Genomic DNA, 18287 nt, shown 5'->3' with positions numbered 1-18287 from the left:
ACACATTGAATTTAATTCATTGTAATTTAAACAAAAGTAAAAAAAATGGGGTAAATGCAAACACTGCAATGCATTGTACCATCGCAGTGTCTATGTTATACGTACTTTAACTTGTGTGAATGAATCTATAATAAAATCACACTGCAATTGAACAACAAACTTCTCTATGTGAAAACAATAGCTATTAATCACTAAAATACATAGAAAATCAGACATTCACTTTTTTATGTATTTACTTTTCCAGATAATTACTTGACGTTTCTAGTGTTGCAAAGATGATATAAAAAATAATGCATCCCTCATCCCATTCCTGCTCCAATGTGTATGGTATCCTTTCTCAACCTTTTTAATATGGAGGAACCCTTGATACAACTTTTTGTCTTCAGGGAACTCCTGCTAATAATTAATATATTTACAGCTCACAGAACATTATTGTGACGGTCAATGTTCCTTACATTTGTGGTCACTGGGGAGACTCCCTCTTTACAAATGGCTAAAAAGTTCACTGATGTCAGAGGTTATGCATCTGAGAATCAGAAATAGCTTATTGCTCAAGGAACCCCCAGCAACCTCTGGATGAACCCTAGAGCTCCACTGAACCCTGGTTGAGAAACCTTGGTCTATTGGCTTTGTATACTCACTGCCGCACCAATAAATAGGACTTTGTAAAATAGGTTCTGTGAATCCGCCCCAACCTCTGGATGAACCCTATGGTTCCACTGAACCCTGTTGCGAAACCTTGGTCTATTGGCTTTGTATACGCACTGCAGCACCAATAAATTGGACTTTGTAAAATAGGTTCTGTGAATTCACCACAATCTTCATAACTATCTTCTTTACTGTGATTGTTTGGTTTCCAAGGGAACCCAAGTTGCTTATTTAGAACCAGGTTTCAACAAGTAAAAAAAAAATGTATTTACTACTACACATTTGGGTTTATTTACAGCATGGTGATGCACTGTTTCACTGTATCTGGAACTCTCCTCTTGTGGCTCCACCACAGTACACGCTTTACCTAGCAAATTGTGCTTCAAGTGAAATCTCTCATAACAGATGGCTGTCCTGAGATCATTAAGAGTCTGTAATAGAAGGAGCTCCATTGTGTTTCTACATGAAGTCATAAACCAACAAGTTTTTTTTTTTTAAATATCCTGGAATGCCTGATTTCCAAACTGTAGAGATGCCGTACAACTATTCAAGCCAGAATTCTGAATCATAAATAAAACTTTAAATATATAGTACATCTCACACCCTGGCAGGGTGTATACTGTAGCATACCACATCCATTACTGGAACAGGATTGTGGCCTGTTTGCTGTCTTGTCAGACTGTTACAAATACTTTGTATTTGTCATTCTTCCTTTTTCAAATGTTCAGACTATGTATATGCATCAGGTATACACAGGTTAGTAGTATGCAATGGTTAGTGGAGTTATTCTACTTAGCATTGCTACTTTCTTAGCTTTTCTTATTTGTACCAGTTACACAAATGTACATTTCTCAGATCTGGAAATCTGAGGCGAGCAGAAGGAATCTGTTATATTCAATAAAACAATGTAATCAGCAAAAATGAAATACAATAAAATTAAAATCCATCTTGCAGTGGTCTGACTTGGTGACCTTGTCAAGTGTATAAAATAGTTTCCAAGGGCAGTTCCCTATGAAAGAAAAGGGTATTTTACTCCCCTCTTTAGTAACCTGTATCTCTGTTCCACCTGCAACCTCTATAATACTCTACAACGTTAGACACTACTGTAAGTTTTGAATGCCCAAGTCCTCCCTCATGCACCATAAGTTAATCTTCTGACTCCTAAGTTACTACAGAACGCAACAGTGACCCAGGAGTTGGAGGATGGAGCCACAGCACACAGTGAAGATTGGTTTCTGTGGATTAAGCTATCTATAAAGAAGTACATGCCATGCCCAATCAGTTAGTGCTTAGAACAAGTGTGTTTAAAATTTAATTGGCATTGAGAAAAGTTATTTTCCTTTGACAGAAATTTTTAGAGACATTCAAGTTGTTAGTTATGGATTTGCAGTTTCTGTGATGCAGAAGATGACATTGTTTCTCTTTTTCAGGTACAAAGGTGCAGAGGGCTGGGCTCCAGCTTCCTACCTTAAGAAGATTAGTGGGGACCTGTTGTCTCAAAAACTGGCTTCAGGATCAAGTGCCAATTCAAGTGCTCTAGACCTGGATGGACTCTCTAGGCAACAAAACTATACAAATCGTGATAGGGATGTTCCTGGGCGGCAGGCTCATGTCACAGACTTTAAAAGAAGTGAGAAAAGATAAATCGTTTACATTCATTAATTTTTTATCTGACCCATAAATCACCATTTTAATGTTCTGTTCACAGTCCTATCCCCTGAAATTGCTGTCTCTATTTCTAAAGGTTTTGCTTCTTCTAAGACTTTTATGGGCCTATTCAACATGCTAGTATAAACATTAATACTGAAATACGGTAGTTGATTTACTAAAGGCAGATAGGCTGTTCACATTTACTAAAGGCAAATAGGCTGCTTTTAATCAACTGCAAAGTGTGTGACAGCAAAATGAAATCAAAATGTGAGTACTGAGGACACTAAGTAACAAGCTGGCGCTGTGAGTATTAAGAGGGCAGTGTGGATATTGAGGAGGCACTGTGCATACTAAGGGGCACTGGGAGCACTAAGAGAATAGGGAGGTGGTGAGGAGCGCTGTGAGTGCAGAGCAGATGGAGTGAGTATGGGGGGAGCACTGTGAGTGGTGGGTGGGCATTGTGAGTTCTAAGGGGGCACTGTGATTGCTAGGTGAGCCTTTAGAGTGCCATGGGAGTAATGATGAGTACCAAGGGGGTCCCTGGGTGTGACAGAGGGGCATCGTGAGTACAGAAGGGCACTATATTCAAAACATTTAGGGCAAATTAATAGTGGTAAAAAATAAATTTAAATTAAATAAAAGCCTATTAAAATAAACGCATTTGAATATCCCCATTATATTAGTGGGTTACAGGCCCTATGGGAGTGGTGATGCAACCCATTGCAAGTTGTCTTTGTGATGCAGCAACTTGCTCCATGTATACGTTCCTTGAACAACCAGATGAATATTATTGTGTGATGTGTGGGCAAGTTGTTTGTTTGGAATACCAGGCCCTGGATCTAAGGAATAGGTGGCAACACTGCAGAGCATCAGCAACCTGGATAGGCGTGTGGACCCTGCCCAACAGGTGCTGGCTGGGGCCAATATAGAGGAGATGGTGACATCGAGGTGCAGGTGGGAATCTGGGTTACAGTTACAAGGCCTGGTTCAGGGAAAAATGTTTGGTTAGTCGTGAGTCGATACATCTCAACAAATATGCCAAGTTGCATGATGTTGGGGATATCAGCTCAGGAGTGGCATTGCTGGAACAGGCTACCACTCCTAGCCGCTAATGGAATGACTACTCCAGTAAGGATGGGGGCAAGGTTACAGGCAAGGATAGACAGATACTGGTGGTTGGGAACTCCGTTATTAGAAGAACAGGGCAATCTGTCGCAAGGACCATGATTGCTGAACAGTATGTTGTTTGCTGGGCGCACAGGTTCAGTAAATTGTGGATAAAATGGACAGCTTGTTTGGAGGGGCTGGGGAGGATCCAGCTGTAATGATACATATTAGTACAAATTACAAAGTTAAAGGTAGATGGAGCATCCTTAAAGATGATTTCAAGGACTTGGGTGCAATTTTAAAGAAAGAGACCTCCAATATGGTACTTTCAGAAATACTGCCTATGCCATGAGCCACACCAGAGAGGCAGCAGGAGTTTACAGAGCTAAACAAGTGGCTGAGGAACTGGTGCATGGAGGAGGGTTTTGGGTACATGGAGAACTGGGCCGACTTGGAGGTCAGTTACTGACTCTTCAGCAGAGATGGACTACACCTAAATGGGGATTGCCCTGCTCTGTTGAGGGAGCAGTTGTCTAGAAGGTTGGAGAAACCTTTAAACTATGTTGTTTGGTGAGGGGTTGGAAGGTATACCATGAAGTGAACAAGGGTCAGAGTGTACAGATTGGGCAAAGTCTGGGAAGAATGGGGCCTCAAACCAGATGATAGAGAAACTAAAGTATCCAAGGCTAGCAGGCATGCTGAATCCTAAGGTGTGTGAGGATAAATGAAGATATAAGATATGCTTGTACAAAATTAAGAGGCATGTGCACAAATGCTTGAAGCCTGGTTAATACATTAGAAGAAGTAGAACTTCTGGTAGATGAGGAGTATTTTGACTTTGTGGGAATATCAGAAACCTGGTTGACAGCCCACATGACTGGTTTATGACTGTTCATAGGTACTCCTTGTATTAGAGGGGACAGGGTGGGTAGAAAAGGGAGAGGGGTATGGTTGTATTTGAAGAGCGATTTGATACTGAATATGTGGGATGGCATTAACAGAGCTAGCAAGAAGGTGGAGCCTTTGTGACTAGAGCTTCAAAGGGGCAAAACAAATAGTAAATTGCTCATGAGTGTATGGTGCAGACCTTTAATGGACTGCCTGGCACCCCTCTTGAGTGCTTCCCTCAGAGAACTGCTTCCTCGCCGCTAGGGCACAGGACCAAGGTTTTATAGCTGGGCATCGCACCCAAGACTAGGCGACACTAGCTTAGATGCAAAACTGAAATTCTTCACTCAACAGAAATACAGGTTTTGATACACTTCAGAGATAGGGGCAGTCCCCACATGCATAATAAAAATGAATATTTCACATTGGGATAAAATCCCACACTGATTAGGTAAGAGCTTGATCACATTATCCTGAACAGTGGAAACCATAAACAGTACAGCTAACAGTGATCTAATTAAAAGTAAGCTAATCAACAACTAGCAACTAATTTGTAACAGTGATCTAATTAACAGGAAGCTAATCATCAGCCAAGCACTCAGACAAACCAGGGAGCCCATATAATATTCCAACAGTCTGAAAATGTGGAATTTATCTATCTTCATAGATTTCTTCAGGCTTGCCTCTCTAAACCCCCATTTTCATTTGTCTTAAGTTGCGTTCATGTGATCCTTCAGCGCTGGGTCCTTCTCCTGTGGTTACTTTTTGGATAGGTCCTTCTTACAGGTGGCCACATCACTCCTGTGTGACATGGACAGATCCTATTGGCTGGCTGGCCAGCCGAGGGGTCCTCTCAGGATCCAAAAAAAGACTGGCAACCAGACCTAAGGAGAGTCAAGGAGACCAGCTGGCAAGGGGGGGGGGGGTTTCCCATCCCATCCCCGCAGGCTGAACTGACTTCACTGGGTAAGGAAAACTTGAACCCTGGAAGGATGGGTTTAAGGAGATTGGGAGGGAGAGATGGGAAAAATTGATTGTGCCCAGACCAGGGCTTTAAAGGAGAATGTGATCACTTCTTCTCATGTGACAGTGCTAGTGACTGATTGGCTCCTCACTGTCATATGGGGGTGGAGAGAGTCTTCAGACTCTGATTGGATTGACTTTGAGATTACACAGGCCTTTTTTCATGCCTTTCAATTGGGCAGAGCAATGTTCTCATGAAGAAGAGGGAATTAAAGGTGACATGATGCTTTGTTTGGGAAAAACACAGGTTCCCTTTTACAGAAGAAAACAATACACATTCAAATACGTGATCACAATCATTTATTCTCTACAGTCCACTGTTAGAACAATTTAACAGGGGTATAAATACTGAAGAAAGCATGGACAGTTACATTGAATTGTTTAAAGTTTGAAGTTCTAGTCAGTCTATTACCTGATGAGTAAAGCTTTTTTTTCTGATGTTTCCTATTGTCTATTTTTAACATAAGATGTCTGCTCCTTTTAAGGTAAGTGTAAAGTGTGGCTATGTTAATAATTTTCCCTATTCCTGCAGAATCTCCAATAATGAGACAGAGACCTCCCCCTCGCCGGGATCTTACTATTGTAAGTTTCTTCTTGTATATCCCTTGGACATATATTTCTCGTGCAGCTCTGGTTTGGAGCTGTGGGCTTCCAGACCTTATGTGTGTCTATAAAATATATACTGTACCTGAGTGACATATTGAATTTTAGACTTTGCAACATTACCAAATAATCTCTGTATAATTAAATTGGAGGACCCACCTGAACTATACAATCCAGTAGGCAGGTCCTTACACTACATACTACTGAATGTTTTATTACTCATTCTATTGCTATGCTATGACTACCCATGGAACGTCTGTCGTCTAGGTGATGAAATATTGATGTGATATCATCCGTATTGTGGTTTTGTGATACAAATAATTATATTATCCTAATTGAACAGTACAGCAAACAGGCTACTTGTTCATCTGCCATGGGTTAAAGGCTCGTATATTCAGGTGATTGGACACACAGTTTTTGAGGAAGGTATTACATCATACCACTGGTAGTATACTTTAATTCCACTTTCTTCTAGAGCCCTTATATGGTACTTACCTTCACTTGTAGCTATAGCGTAGACCAGGCGAAAGGGAGCCATTTCAAAACAGGCAAACATTTGCTCTGTCAACGGCAAAACAATTCAGGGCTTGTTCACACCATGGTGCAGAAACATCAGTTTTTCTGCACGTGTTCTGCAAGGGCACTTTGAAAGTAATTATGTGCCCTGTTCACACCACAAAACTAGTATCATGTGCAAATTTGTTTTGTGAAGGAATCTGCAACGTGTATAAAACCCATTGGAGCGAGCATGAAAACTGATATAAACTGATGTAAACTGATGTCTCTGCAAATGAAATCTGCGTGTCAGTTTCCTTCAGTTTTTCTGCACGTATGGTGTGAACGAGCCTTCAACCTCAGAGTGATGATTCTTCCCCTGCTCCAAAGCTGGACCCAGATTTAACACAGGTCTCTGCATTTGATTCTAGCTCTATTTCAGGCATGCATCGATTGGATTAGTAGACAGAGGCATAATATTCTGCAACCAGGTCACAATTCTATGGACAGATTATGGTTTTTATACAGCTGTGTTTTGTCCAGGCCTCTTCTACTCCCATTTCTCAACCGGAGTCCGTCCCTGATATGCTGGTCCTAACGGATGCAGAATCAAAGGGGAATGAAGAGAATATTGAGGCAATGTTGGAGGAAGCTGCAGAAGATCTACCACCCCCACATTGCAACTATATTGAAGGCAACATGCTTTCTAACGTTCAAAAGCGATTTGCTTCTGTCTGCTAAAGCCTTGGCATTTTTCAAATTGACACTTCCATCCCCTTTGGGCACGAAAAGACTGACAAAATCTTGCAACACATTCCCTGTTTATGAACAGATAGAATGTGCAATGTAGAACAATTGGGTCACTCCTGAAAGTATTTTCACTAACCCAAAAATCCTTTGCTGAATTCTATCCAGTGGAAAAGGAGTTTGCAAAAAAGTGGACTATTCCTGTGGTTGATTCTGCCGTGTTTGTCCTAAACAAACACCCTACTGTACCTACAGAAGATGTTCCTTTTTTTCAAGAATGCTGCTGCAAAATTTGAGATGCTCTTAAAAGCTGGCAAGCCCAGTCCTTCAACAAGCCCTCACTGCTATTTCTGTACGTCAAACTGCAGCTAACTGGACTAAGATAATGAATAACCAACTTGACCCTGTACTTCAGGATTGTTCTGCTGCTGAAACATTACAATTGCCTTCTGCTCCTTTTTCTGTGTAGATGCCCTGAAACACACCATGACACAAATAACCATAATGGCTCTAATCTGAATTTATAAGTGCAGAATTTTATGGCTGAAGTCTTCGACAGCTGCCTATAAAAGATGCCTCACATGTATGCCCTTCCAAGGAAGCCTTCTGTTTGGTGAGACACTTTACAGATTCATCAAAGTCCCATGTTTGTTACCTTCCTTAGAGAAACCCCCCCCCCCCCCCTCCTCAGGGACCCCCTAGCTCCTCTAAACACAGAGCATCTGCATGCTATAATTAGGCTTTAACTTCAAAACCTACTTTCAGCTGTTCCTTTCAGCACAAGGTTTGGCCCACAAAGACCACTAAGCCTTCCCCAAAGCCCCCTTTGCAATGAAGGGGTGCCCACACTCAGTGGGAGGATGTCTGCTACAGTTTGCATTTCTCTGGGTCACAAATGCCCTAGACCTGTGGGTTCAGTCACAGATTTCAATGGGTACAAGATAGAGTTCAAAACTCTACTGCCCAAGCAAAAACTGTCCAAGCACAGTCAGATTTGCATAATCGCGGCAAAACCACACTGCGTTTTTAGGTGCCGTTAAAATGAATGGCACCTCAACTCGCTGTTGTGCGATTTTAGTGGACAGAATTGCGGCGAATGGGGCCTAAGAGCTTATGCTGAACTGAGATTCAATAGAAATCCCTCCTCAGTGATATTTGCCGTGACAGTTCTGGATCTAATGGCTGTCTCCTTCAAGAACACTTCAACAAAGTATTTTGCCAGAATGGAAAAAGCAGGTTCTTTCCTTCAATTTACCTATGCTTCTGTCCAGCCAAACAAAAACTTCCTTGTCTTGTTGGATCACCACTTCTGCACCAACAGTGGGAAATGCTTTCCTTCCCTACAACTGAAAAGTTTTTACTACAGACGTAGGTCTGTCAAGGATTGGAAGACTCCTTCTCAGCCTGACAGTTCAGGGAACATGAGTTCAGGGAACATGAGTTCAGAATGGTAAATTGCCTCTAGCACAGATCTCCCTCCTACAGGGACACCCAATTACTCACTGCCCAGCGATTTCTGTGGTCCACAGATGTGTTCAGTCTGATATCCTAAAGATGGGGGGACTCTGTATGTAAACATCGTAGCCACCAGATAACAAGCTACTTCTTTTTGTGGCCAGAGCCACGGATCATCTTACTCTGGCCTTGGATGCTCTAATTATCCCCTGTTCTCAATTCAGCCATTTAATCTATGTCTTCCCTCCACTGATAATTTTTCCTTGCCAATTTCACAAAAGAGAGCAATAAAGAAAAACAGTGCTTCTACTTGCACAGAACTAGTCCAGAAAAAACACGGACATACTCCAATTTCTAGCAGATGATCCCTGGTCTTTTTCCAATAGGATAGCCCTGCTATCTCAAGGCCCTTTATTCTACCCTTCTTCAAAGTCTATGGCTTTAGCTGCATGACTGTTGAAGGACATGTCCTAATGGATAAAGGAATTTCTGAGTCTGTGATTCCTGCCATGTTGGGAGCATGAAAGGCCATTTCCAGAAAGATTTCTTGTGCCTGGAAATCTTACTTTGCCTGGTGTGAGCTCAGACAAATCAGGCCAAGAAATGTATCTGTGCTTCACATTCTGGCCTTCCTACAAACAGGTCTTGACCATAATCTAGGTCTTAACATCCTTAAAGATCAGGTAAAGACCATGTGTCCTTTTTCCAAAGGCCTGTGGTTTTGCACTTCTTTTTGAAAACCTTTATTGATAGGTTATAATAGGCCCCCCCTTGCACCACCTTATTCTTCCCTAGGATCTTCATTTGGTTCCCTGTGACCTGCAGAAACCACCCCTTGACCCTTCAGGGCTACTTGTCTAGCGAATAAAATTCAAAATACTAACAACTTACAAAGCCATCGACAACTCTGCCTCCAGCTACAACACTACCCTGGTCTCAAAATATCAACCAAACTGCTCTCTTCTGTCCTTCCAAGACCTTATGGTCTTTAGTTTCCGAGCCATCTCCTCCCAGGACTTCTCCCGAGCTTCTCCCATCCGTTGGAACTCCCTACCCCAATCTGTCCGACTATCTCCTAATCTATCCACCTTTAGATGATCCCTGAAAACCCATCAACTAATAAACTGTGTTTTTTACTTTCTCTATCATCTCATATATAATAAAAGTGTGTATATATATATTCGCTGTTTGTGAGTACCATTCTTTTATTAAATAAATTTTGGTTACTGAGGTAATGCGCAAGGTTGGTGCGCTTCTTTTTGTTGTTCCTCTTCACGCTTCCATTAGACAAACAGATTCCCTACTTGTTCTTTCTTTATGACCTTGCCAGGGGCACTCTGGTGCAAAATGCACATTGCATGGTGGATTAGGAGCTTGATTAAATAAGTTTATACTCTTAAGCAAAAGGCACTTCATGGTCTTTTCCCGCTCACTCCACTCCGAGCCTCTGGTATCTAATTATGTAAGGCTTTCATCTGGTCTTCTGTTTATACTTTCTCAAAATATTACCAGGTGGTTGTCCAATCTTCTGTGGATGCAACATTTGGTTACAAGGTTTTTGCAGCAGCATTCTGAACTTGGGTCTTGACCCCTGTTGTTTTTTCAGGGGCCTTTTGGTACAGGTTTGTTTGTCTAGTTGCCCACTTATTGTGGTCATTGCTTGGGGACATTCCATGGTGTTTGAATACGTTGCCTGGGTCCTATACTGTATAATTAACATAAGAGGAATTTTGACTTAACCTGTAAATTTGATATCTTGGCGTATGATACAGGACACTGGTCGCCCTCCCTAAACTCTCCTCATTACTCCGCTTTGCTTGCTATAAAACTGAAGATTTACGTAGTGGGGCAGTTATAGTGGAGGTGCCCTCGGGACATGTGTCCAATCACCTGAAGGTACAAGTCTATAACCCATGGTCTATGAATATGTTGCCTGTGTCAAAAAATCTTCTTTTTTTTTTTTATTACAGTATATTACAGGACACAGTATCTTTTTTTTTTTTTTTTTCTTCATGGGGATTGAATTAAAAAACTGACCTGATTCCCACATTCACACTAAGGTGTGTGAGGTAATCATCCCTGCTGTGTCTTTGTATTCTCACAGCGGGGGACTTCCCCACTATCAGAATACACTGGTCAGTGCTGCAGACTATAGCTTGCAGCTCTAATCGAGTTGGGAAAATCTGACAGGGTGGTTGAACAGAAGTCAATTGGTAAATCTGGCATCTGTTCAAACACAGTGCCCACACATGGATTGAAGTTTGGCCGCTCCCTGCTGAACTGGATAAATTTCGATCCATGTATGGACAACTTTATACCATGGGTTATGCAGCTACCTTCAGGGAACTGGATACTGGCAAACAAAGCTGTAGGGACAGTCCCAACATAACCACTCCCAGCAAGCCTGTTGTTTTGCTAATATCTTTACATGAATGGACATCTTCTCTCTACTTTGAGAAAAGCAAACCTGTTTTTTTTTTCTTTATAATTCTTTTTATCACCATTCTTCTATGAAGTTTACTAGCTGCTACAAAGCTACTGAAGCTTCCACCTTGAAACTTTATGGATCAGTTAAATTCTCCAACAGGAAGATGAAGGGCTAGCCTGTAAAAGTTGCTTTAGGCTCTGGATCCTTTTGGTGCTTTAGGCATGTAGTACAATGGTTCTGGATAAGTTGTCCATTTCCCAGTGAAGCGCTGTACCCCTCAGGGGTTATTCCTACCAGGAGAGTGAAGATCTGCATGGGGCTTAGTCCCTAACATCCAATCCCATTTGATGGTAGGATTGCTAGATTGCTGTGTAACATCCTTGTACTTAGGGCGATGCTGGTCCTTGCAGCTACAAGGTCACCAAACCAGGATCCATTCAGACAATGACATGGTACTGGCCTACAGCAGAAGGTACCAGAAGTCACACAGCTCAAAGACAAGTGGCCCTCATTCTAGGTTGAGTGCTTCTACAGTGATCGTCCCAATTTTCTAGGTGTTGTGCTGAGCATGCCCCAATGCATACTTACCACAGGGTTGCCCAACACTGCTGCTATTCACCGAAAGCCTTGTTTTTTTTTTCTTTATTGAATTCAATGTGTTCTGTAATTGGTAGAGATTGTGATGTCACCACCCCTCTTCTGTTCCTTTTACAATCATAGAACACCTGTATTCATGGAAAAAAAAAACCCATGGCATTCTGTGAATGGATGTACTGGAGATTGAGCAACTCCTGTGGTCAGTGTCAGTGTAGCAGCCACTCAACACAGAACCCCACAGATTGCTGTGGTAGTGCCAAGTACTACAGCAGTCCCTCAGATATGAAATATCCAATTACAAAAATGTTGGGATTCTGTGTAAAGTCTGCATAAACACAGAATGCTTTGATTTGCAAATCTCATCAACCCATATTTTATTCACAATAGAAAACACATCAAAAGATTAAACTGAGGAAATGTACCATTTCAAGAAAAATTTTATCTTGAAATTGTTGTCAGAAACGCGTCTCAAATTGTGATTGTGCATTGTGAGAAGGAGAGAAGATCAGCCATCATGTTTCACTGAAAAGTAGAAAGTAATAACTGCATTAACTGCAGTATTGAGTAAATGTATTTTTTCCAGTGCAGAAATATTAAACACTATCATAATCGGGAATACAATCTCTGACACTTTTCTGGCGCTGTGGCCCTTTAAAATGGCTTGTGGCAGATTTGGGTAGTTCTTAGTAACACCTATATTACAAAATGGTGCTATTAATGCACCAAATTGAAAAATAATTACCTCTAGTTCGTATATAAGAAAACTGGAGTTATTAAGACCCACTCTGGTGTAGAGAGACAAGCAGAGTGCCTATGCTGTGTAGCAGAGTGGTGTATTTGTTACCACTACCTCCTCCCCTCCCCACCTTTCACTAGGCTGGTTAAGGATGCGGTTGGCTTCACAGCCAACAACCTTCTACTAACCAGTGATGCTGACCGTGGGAGGAGTCGTTCACTCCTTGTGTTTGGCAGCAGACATTGGGTGGATTCTATTTCCAATACAGGCTAAGGATCCACCCACTGCCTGCTGCCAATCATTATCCAATCACTATGGTAGCATGATGTTGGAGGAAAAGGGGGGTGTTTGATTTACATAGCTGAAGAATTGAATTGTCAATCCAGTGAGGTAAAAATGTTAAAATATCTTTACAACTGTTTGGAATTGCTTTGAGATATTGTTCTAATTTGTTTCCACAGCCCCGAGGTCTAAATCTCCCAAAACCTCCTACTCCACCACATGTTGAAGAAGAGTATTACACCATTGCAGATTTCCAGACCACCATACCTGATGGCATCAGTTTCCAGGCTGGACTAAAAGTGGAGGTGAGGTTTTAACATAAAATATCACTAAGCTATATTTTTTGGATATTGACTAATAAAATGAAATCCAGACAGTTGCTAGGAAAACTACCATGTGCCATTGCCCTTGTTCACCCCACCATCCTCACCTATCCCCCTCTTTTGTAGATGTATTCTTGCCTGCTTGGCTTTTGAAATGGAACAAATCAAAACAATAGTTACCTATAACAGTCCAGGCTTCCATCCAGCATACAGGGCTCCCATTGCCTGACCCCTGGAAATGTTTCTAGTTTTGTGGTGGGCATGATATTGTGCTGATTTCAGGACTGGAGCCATGCCTCTAGTGCTGAAAAGGAACCTTAGGTGAGTTGCATAACAGCCAAAAATGTTTCTTTGAACCTGAGTGATCTTTCTTCATGGAACCTGTATTATAAAATTATATAGGCTCATTTTTTTTTTGTTAATGCTAGTTGACTGGCTGTTATGATGATCCATTGGCTTTTGCCACTAAGTTGGAAGAAGTATGCAGATCAGGATCTCAGGGCTTGATGCTTGTTTTGGATCAGTGATTCAAAAGCATTGAAGTTATAGACAGCAGCCAGGGTAGTAGAGTTTTCAAAAGGTGCTCAGCAGTAGCAGCTCAATACCGCTCTCAGTACAGATTTGCATGTCCTCATCTCTTTGTATCTAAAGCAAGGTACGCATTTTGTAAAGGGGAACATTTACATAATTGTGTTAATGGATTCCAGGTAGTCCACCCCCCCCCCCTTTCCTATCCCCAAGGCATATAGTTTAACTTACAAATGCATTCAGTATCTCAGGTTGTGTAATTTTATAATGGATTACAAGAATTTTTATTGCAGTGTTGATTACTAGAATTAAATGAAATTTGTTCAAGGATTGTGGTTTTTCTAATCTGTTATTGGTTTCTTTTTAGGTTGTTGAAAAGAACCATAGTGGTTGGTGGTATATACAGATTGATGATAAGGAGGGCTGGGCCCCTGCCACTTTTATTGACAAGTACAAAAAAACTAGCAATGCTTCAAGGCCCAATTTTCTGGCCCCTTTACCAAATGAGATGGCCCAGCTGTGCTTGTCTAATGCTTCTACAGAAAGCACCTCTGTGGAGGAAGCATCTGGGCCATGTAGGCCCCTGCCTGAGCCACCACAAAATGGTACAGACCCTGTGTCCAAATGGTCAAAAGAGTGGAAGAACAAAGATCAAGGTTTCAAAAGTTCTTCCTTTGATGGCAAAGAACACTTTTTAAATAGTGTGTATGATGAGGCAGCTGGGGACGATAGGGAGGATAGGCCAAGTCTACCTCCGAGACGAGAATCCATGTTGAAAAATGAAGAGGTATCTGAGCGGCCAAGCATGCCACAGCACCGGGCTCCCCCTCCAAAACCTTCAGCCAGCATGATGGCATCAAGTCCTCAGAAGCAAGTTCTTTTAAAGGAGGCCAAGAAACCAGAAATAAAAATTGACAAGAGCAAAATGTTTCAGTTGAAAAATGAAATGGGTCTTGAATGTGGACACAAAGTGTCACCCAAAGAGTTAAAAAAGCCAGGGCTTAAGCCTGTTGCCAACAAACCTAAGCCTGAGATATCATCAGATAAACCTGAATTAATGGTTCCAAACCCTTTTCTCAAACCTAAACCACAGGTCAAACCCAAACCAGTTGCTACAAGTAAAACTGAGGTTAATTCAGAAGATAAGGTTGACATTTCAAATCTGAGAAGCAGACTTAAACCCTCTGGGAAATCATTGGATAAAAGTAATGAGCAAGAGCCATGTGCAAGTAGTGGGGTGAGCGATACCGCAGTGTACAACTGTATAGGGGCTGCTGGCAGACCCCTTGATAAACCTGATCAAAAACATCTGAACAAGCAAGACAATAGTGTTCCTGGTGAACCACCTTCTAAAGCGCTTCCAGTACCACTTAGGACTGTTGACACTGAACCAAAGGCTGCAAGAGATCCACCCCAGAGGCCTGTAATTCCACCAAGAAGACCACCTCCTCCCAAGAAAGTTTCCACGTCCAGTGAAACTAATGAAGGCAAGGCAACACAGCTAAAAGAAAGTTCTGATTTTACAATTGCTCATATGGCAAATCGACCCATAATGGTTCCTCCTAAAGCCAAGCCGCTCATTTCTTCATCAGGTAGTGATGATACCAAAGTGAAAAATAGCTTTGTTCCCAAGATGCCGGCATCAAGACTAGCAGATAAATCAGAAACAAAAGAGAAGCCTGTATCCAGCACTCCACCTTCTCAGTATGTGGCTGTTGCAGATTTTGATGGAGATGAGGATACTAGTAGCTTTAAAGAAGGAACAATATTTGAGGTTCAGGAGAAGAGTTCTAGTGGCTGGTGGTTCTGTAGGGTTCTTAGTGGAGGCCCCATTTGGGAGGGCTGGATACCTTCCAATTATCTAAGGAAGAAGCCATAATGGCTTATTTAGTTTACACAGTTAATTAGCCTCTTACTTTCACTCCTATTTAATTAGTCCATTAATTTATAGTTTTTACTTCAAGCCTGCTTTTTATAAGGAAAAAAAATACATTCCTATGTTATTCACACCTTGCTTAATGAGAACAGCTTGCAATGTGGACATCGTGTAGAGAAAATGTGGGCATCCCCTGACTCTGAACTGCAACTTCCATCATGCTCCGATGCTAGAGGCAACAGGACTGATCTGTAAATGGCTGTATGATGATTCCACCATGGAGAAGATAACTGCTAAAATTGCTCCTCCCTGGATTATGGAATTGTGAGCAGAGATAGCATAAACAAAGCCAAATTGTTCTGTCCTCTCCACATTTGGCGATCACTAACCAAGCAATTATTCCTGGCCAAGTCTTACTTAAGCCACTGTTGACAGTGGCATCATGGGACTGTACAGTTTAAAACTTTATTTAATGTTTACAGTCTCATGTTCAGAGCAGTGATAACACAAAAAGCTTGACATGATACTTAAAATATTTTCTGATAAATTTACATGGCTGCCTGGCATGTTTCAGTAGCTTATATCAAATTCCTACAGTGCTAAAAGGGCAACTAAACGATGATATAATATTGCAGGTAATATTTTTTTTTCCTTAAATACTAAATGAATATTCTTCCCTTTTTCATGTTTACATTGTTTTTGTGATCACTTCCATCATAGGAAAGGGTAATATTGTAAGGCCAATAGAGGGCAGTAATATCCAGGAAGAAGTGGACAAAGCTGCAAGTATAATTTTTTGCCATTTGGTCCACCATTTCTTTTATATTTACACAGAACAGTCAGACAGTTTTATAAAATTAAAAAAAAAAAAGAGCCACAACCTGTGTAATCGCACATCTCTAACATCTGTTAGTGGGCAGAAGCCATACCAATGCTAGGAATAGGGTATGCATGACACCTGCATAGGCCCATTTGAATTACTGTGCTCTTCATATGAATTATTATTATTATACAGGATTTTTAGCACCAACAGTTTGCTCAGCGCTTTATCTACTGATGATATGAATCATCATCATTAGATAATAAAGAACCTAGACACATTATATGTGCTTTTTTAAAATCAGTGAAATGACTGTTATGCTTCTAGATTTGTTTTCCTACTGGAAATGGTCTTGTTTAGCAACCTATATGTACAATCTCGAGTGTTAGAAGCTCTCTTGAGCCAATTTAGCAGCTGCATATGTATGCAGCTTTCTCTGCTCATCACAGCCTGGTAGGAATATGAGGCTAGAGCAGAGATCACAAATCCAACCCATTACCTGCTCTTGTCCTGGAATTAAGGACTAAATCTGGCCATTGTTTTGCCTTCATTTAATTGCAAAACTCTGCAGGAATCTGCTACGTTTTTCTTATCTATCATCTAACAGCTGAAACACTTGTTGGAGCCCTTTTATATGTATAAAATGTTTTGTGAGAAGGATATATTTAAAGCGCATTTATTATGTTTGCCAAACTGCTATTCTCTCTTGGTACAGGAGCAGTGCTCCATATCCGGCCATTGTCTTCGCTTGCTCTGGAACTGTGATTTGAGAGGTAGAGATGAACATACCTTCTTACTGTCTGTTTTGTGGAAAGGCTGATGTGGCCTTTGTGTGGTGGAGTTAAATAATAAATCCTTCTATAGGGGCAGATTAGGAAGGGGCTTAAAGTTGTCTCAATTTCTTAGTTCAGTAAACTAGGAATTATGGTGTAATCTCCATATAGTAATTCTGTATCTCTTGTTTACTTTGACAGATGTTTTTAAACATCAGCAAGGCAAAACTCATGCGCATATTGCACATTGTTCCTTCGTATTTTATTGTATCCTTGCAGTATTATATATTCTAATCTGTTTCTTTACAACAGAGGAGGTTAATATCCTCTGCTGCATGTAACCTTTGTTTATATCTATGTATCTAATATACTTCATTTTTTTTTATGCAATCCCATTTTCAGTGTGGTCATGTTTGCCATAAAATGTCATCATTATCGGATCTTCTTTGATCTGCTGAACAAATGTCAACATGAATTACCCCCTGTTTTGCTTCCATATCTTTCCTTATAGTTTGTAATTATCGCTGCTGGTGCCTTTCTGATTGCCTTGTTTTGAATGTGCCATCATCAAACCACCATGGGCTTTCTTGCTCATACCTGATGCATACTTTGTGATGGAGCCCAAGTGACCTTTCCTAGTGTCCATTACCGTGCCTTCATAACGCATGATTAGTTTGTAACAATCTGCTCATACCTTTCAACATTTCTCCCTTTTGGTGCCATGATGGCAAGACACCAAAGACATATATTATTATTTTTTTATAGTTAAGGGATCATCTGGTGTAATTTGTATACATCACCAGTATGTCAGTTATATAGAACGGATTTAACTTTCATACATCTTGCAACTATGCAGACTTCAATCTGCCCATCAAATCTCAAAAGGATCTTCCATTAGTGTTTTGGCTCCTGTACTAGGACAATAAAGCTTTTTTTAAGTTACTTTTGTGTTTTCTTTTTTTTTTTGTCTCCTTAAACAGCAGTTGTGGGTGAGCAATGTTGCTGTTATACCACTAGGTGGCTGCATAGTGTTCTAGGTATTTGCAGTTGAATTGAAAGTGTGCAGGCAAGGACTGAACTGTTTTACAAAAGTCTAGAAAGGTCCTTGAGATGCATAAAAGACTCTCTATCTATATGGAAATTAAAGTTATTTTTGGTGTAAGCAATCTAGTGAATAAACAGAGTTCTGGAAATAGAACCCTTTAGCTGGCTAAACCTTTTGCTTTGACACAGGGCTGGCTAATAACTTGTGAATTCTTATGATTGATTCATTATTTATGAGGGCTCTTGTTCATTAAAGTAGCATTC

At 40.9% G+C, this 18287-nt stretch overlaps 1 protein-coding gene across 1 annotated transcript in view; it reads left to right on the top strand.

The window, feature by feature from the left end:
• SH3PXD2B (SH3 and PX domains 2B) overlaps window positions 1–17921 on the top strand; it is a 153683-nt gene extending 135762 nt beyond the window's left edge. The window contains exons 11-14 of the mRNA XM_089687384.1: window positions 2079–2278; window positions 5849–5898; window positions 12839–12964; window positions 13878–17921. Coding sequence (XP_089543510.1) covers window positions 2079–2278; window positions 5849–5898; window positions 12839–12964; window positions 13878–15389 — 1888 coding nt within the window. The 3' untranslated portion in view covers window positions 15390–17921. The remainder of the gene's footprint in view (window positions 1–2078; window positions 2279–5848; window positions 5899–12838; window positions 12965–13877) is intronic.
• Window positions 17922–18287: the final 366 nt, after the last annotated feature.

This window comes from Staurois parvus, unplaced genomic scaffold (genome assembly GCF_062004578.1).
Source record: "Staurois parvus isolate SC_StPar_1 unplaced genomic scaffold, SC_StPar_1.0 ptg000424l, whole genome shotgun sequence".
In the NCBI taxonomy this organism is placed as follows: domain Eukaryota; kingdom Metazoa; phylum Chordata; class Amphibia; order Anura; family Ranidae; genus Staurois; species Staurois parvus.
The sequence above is the reverse complement of the archived record's forward strand: the minus strand, read 5'-3'. Positions and strand labels throughout refer to the sequence as shown.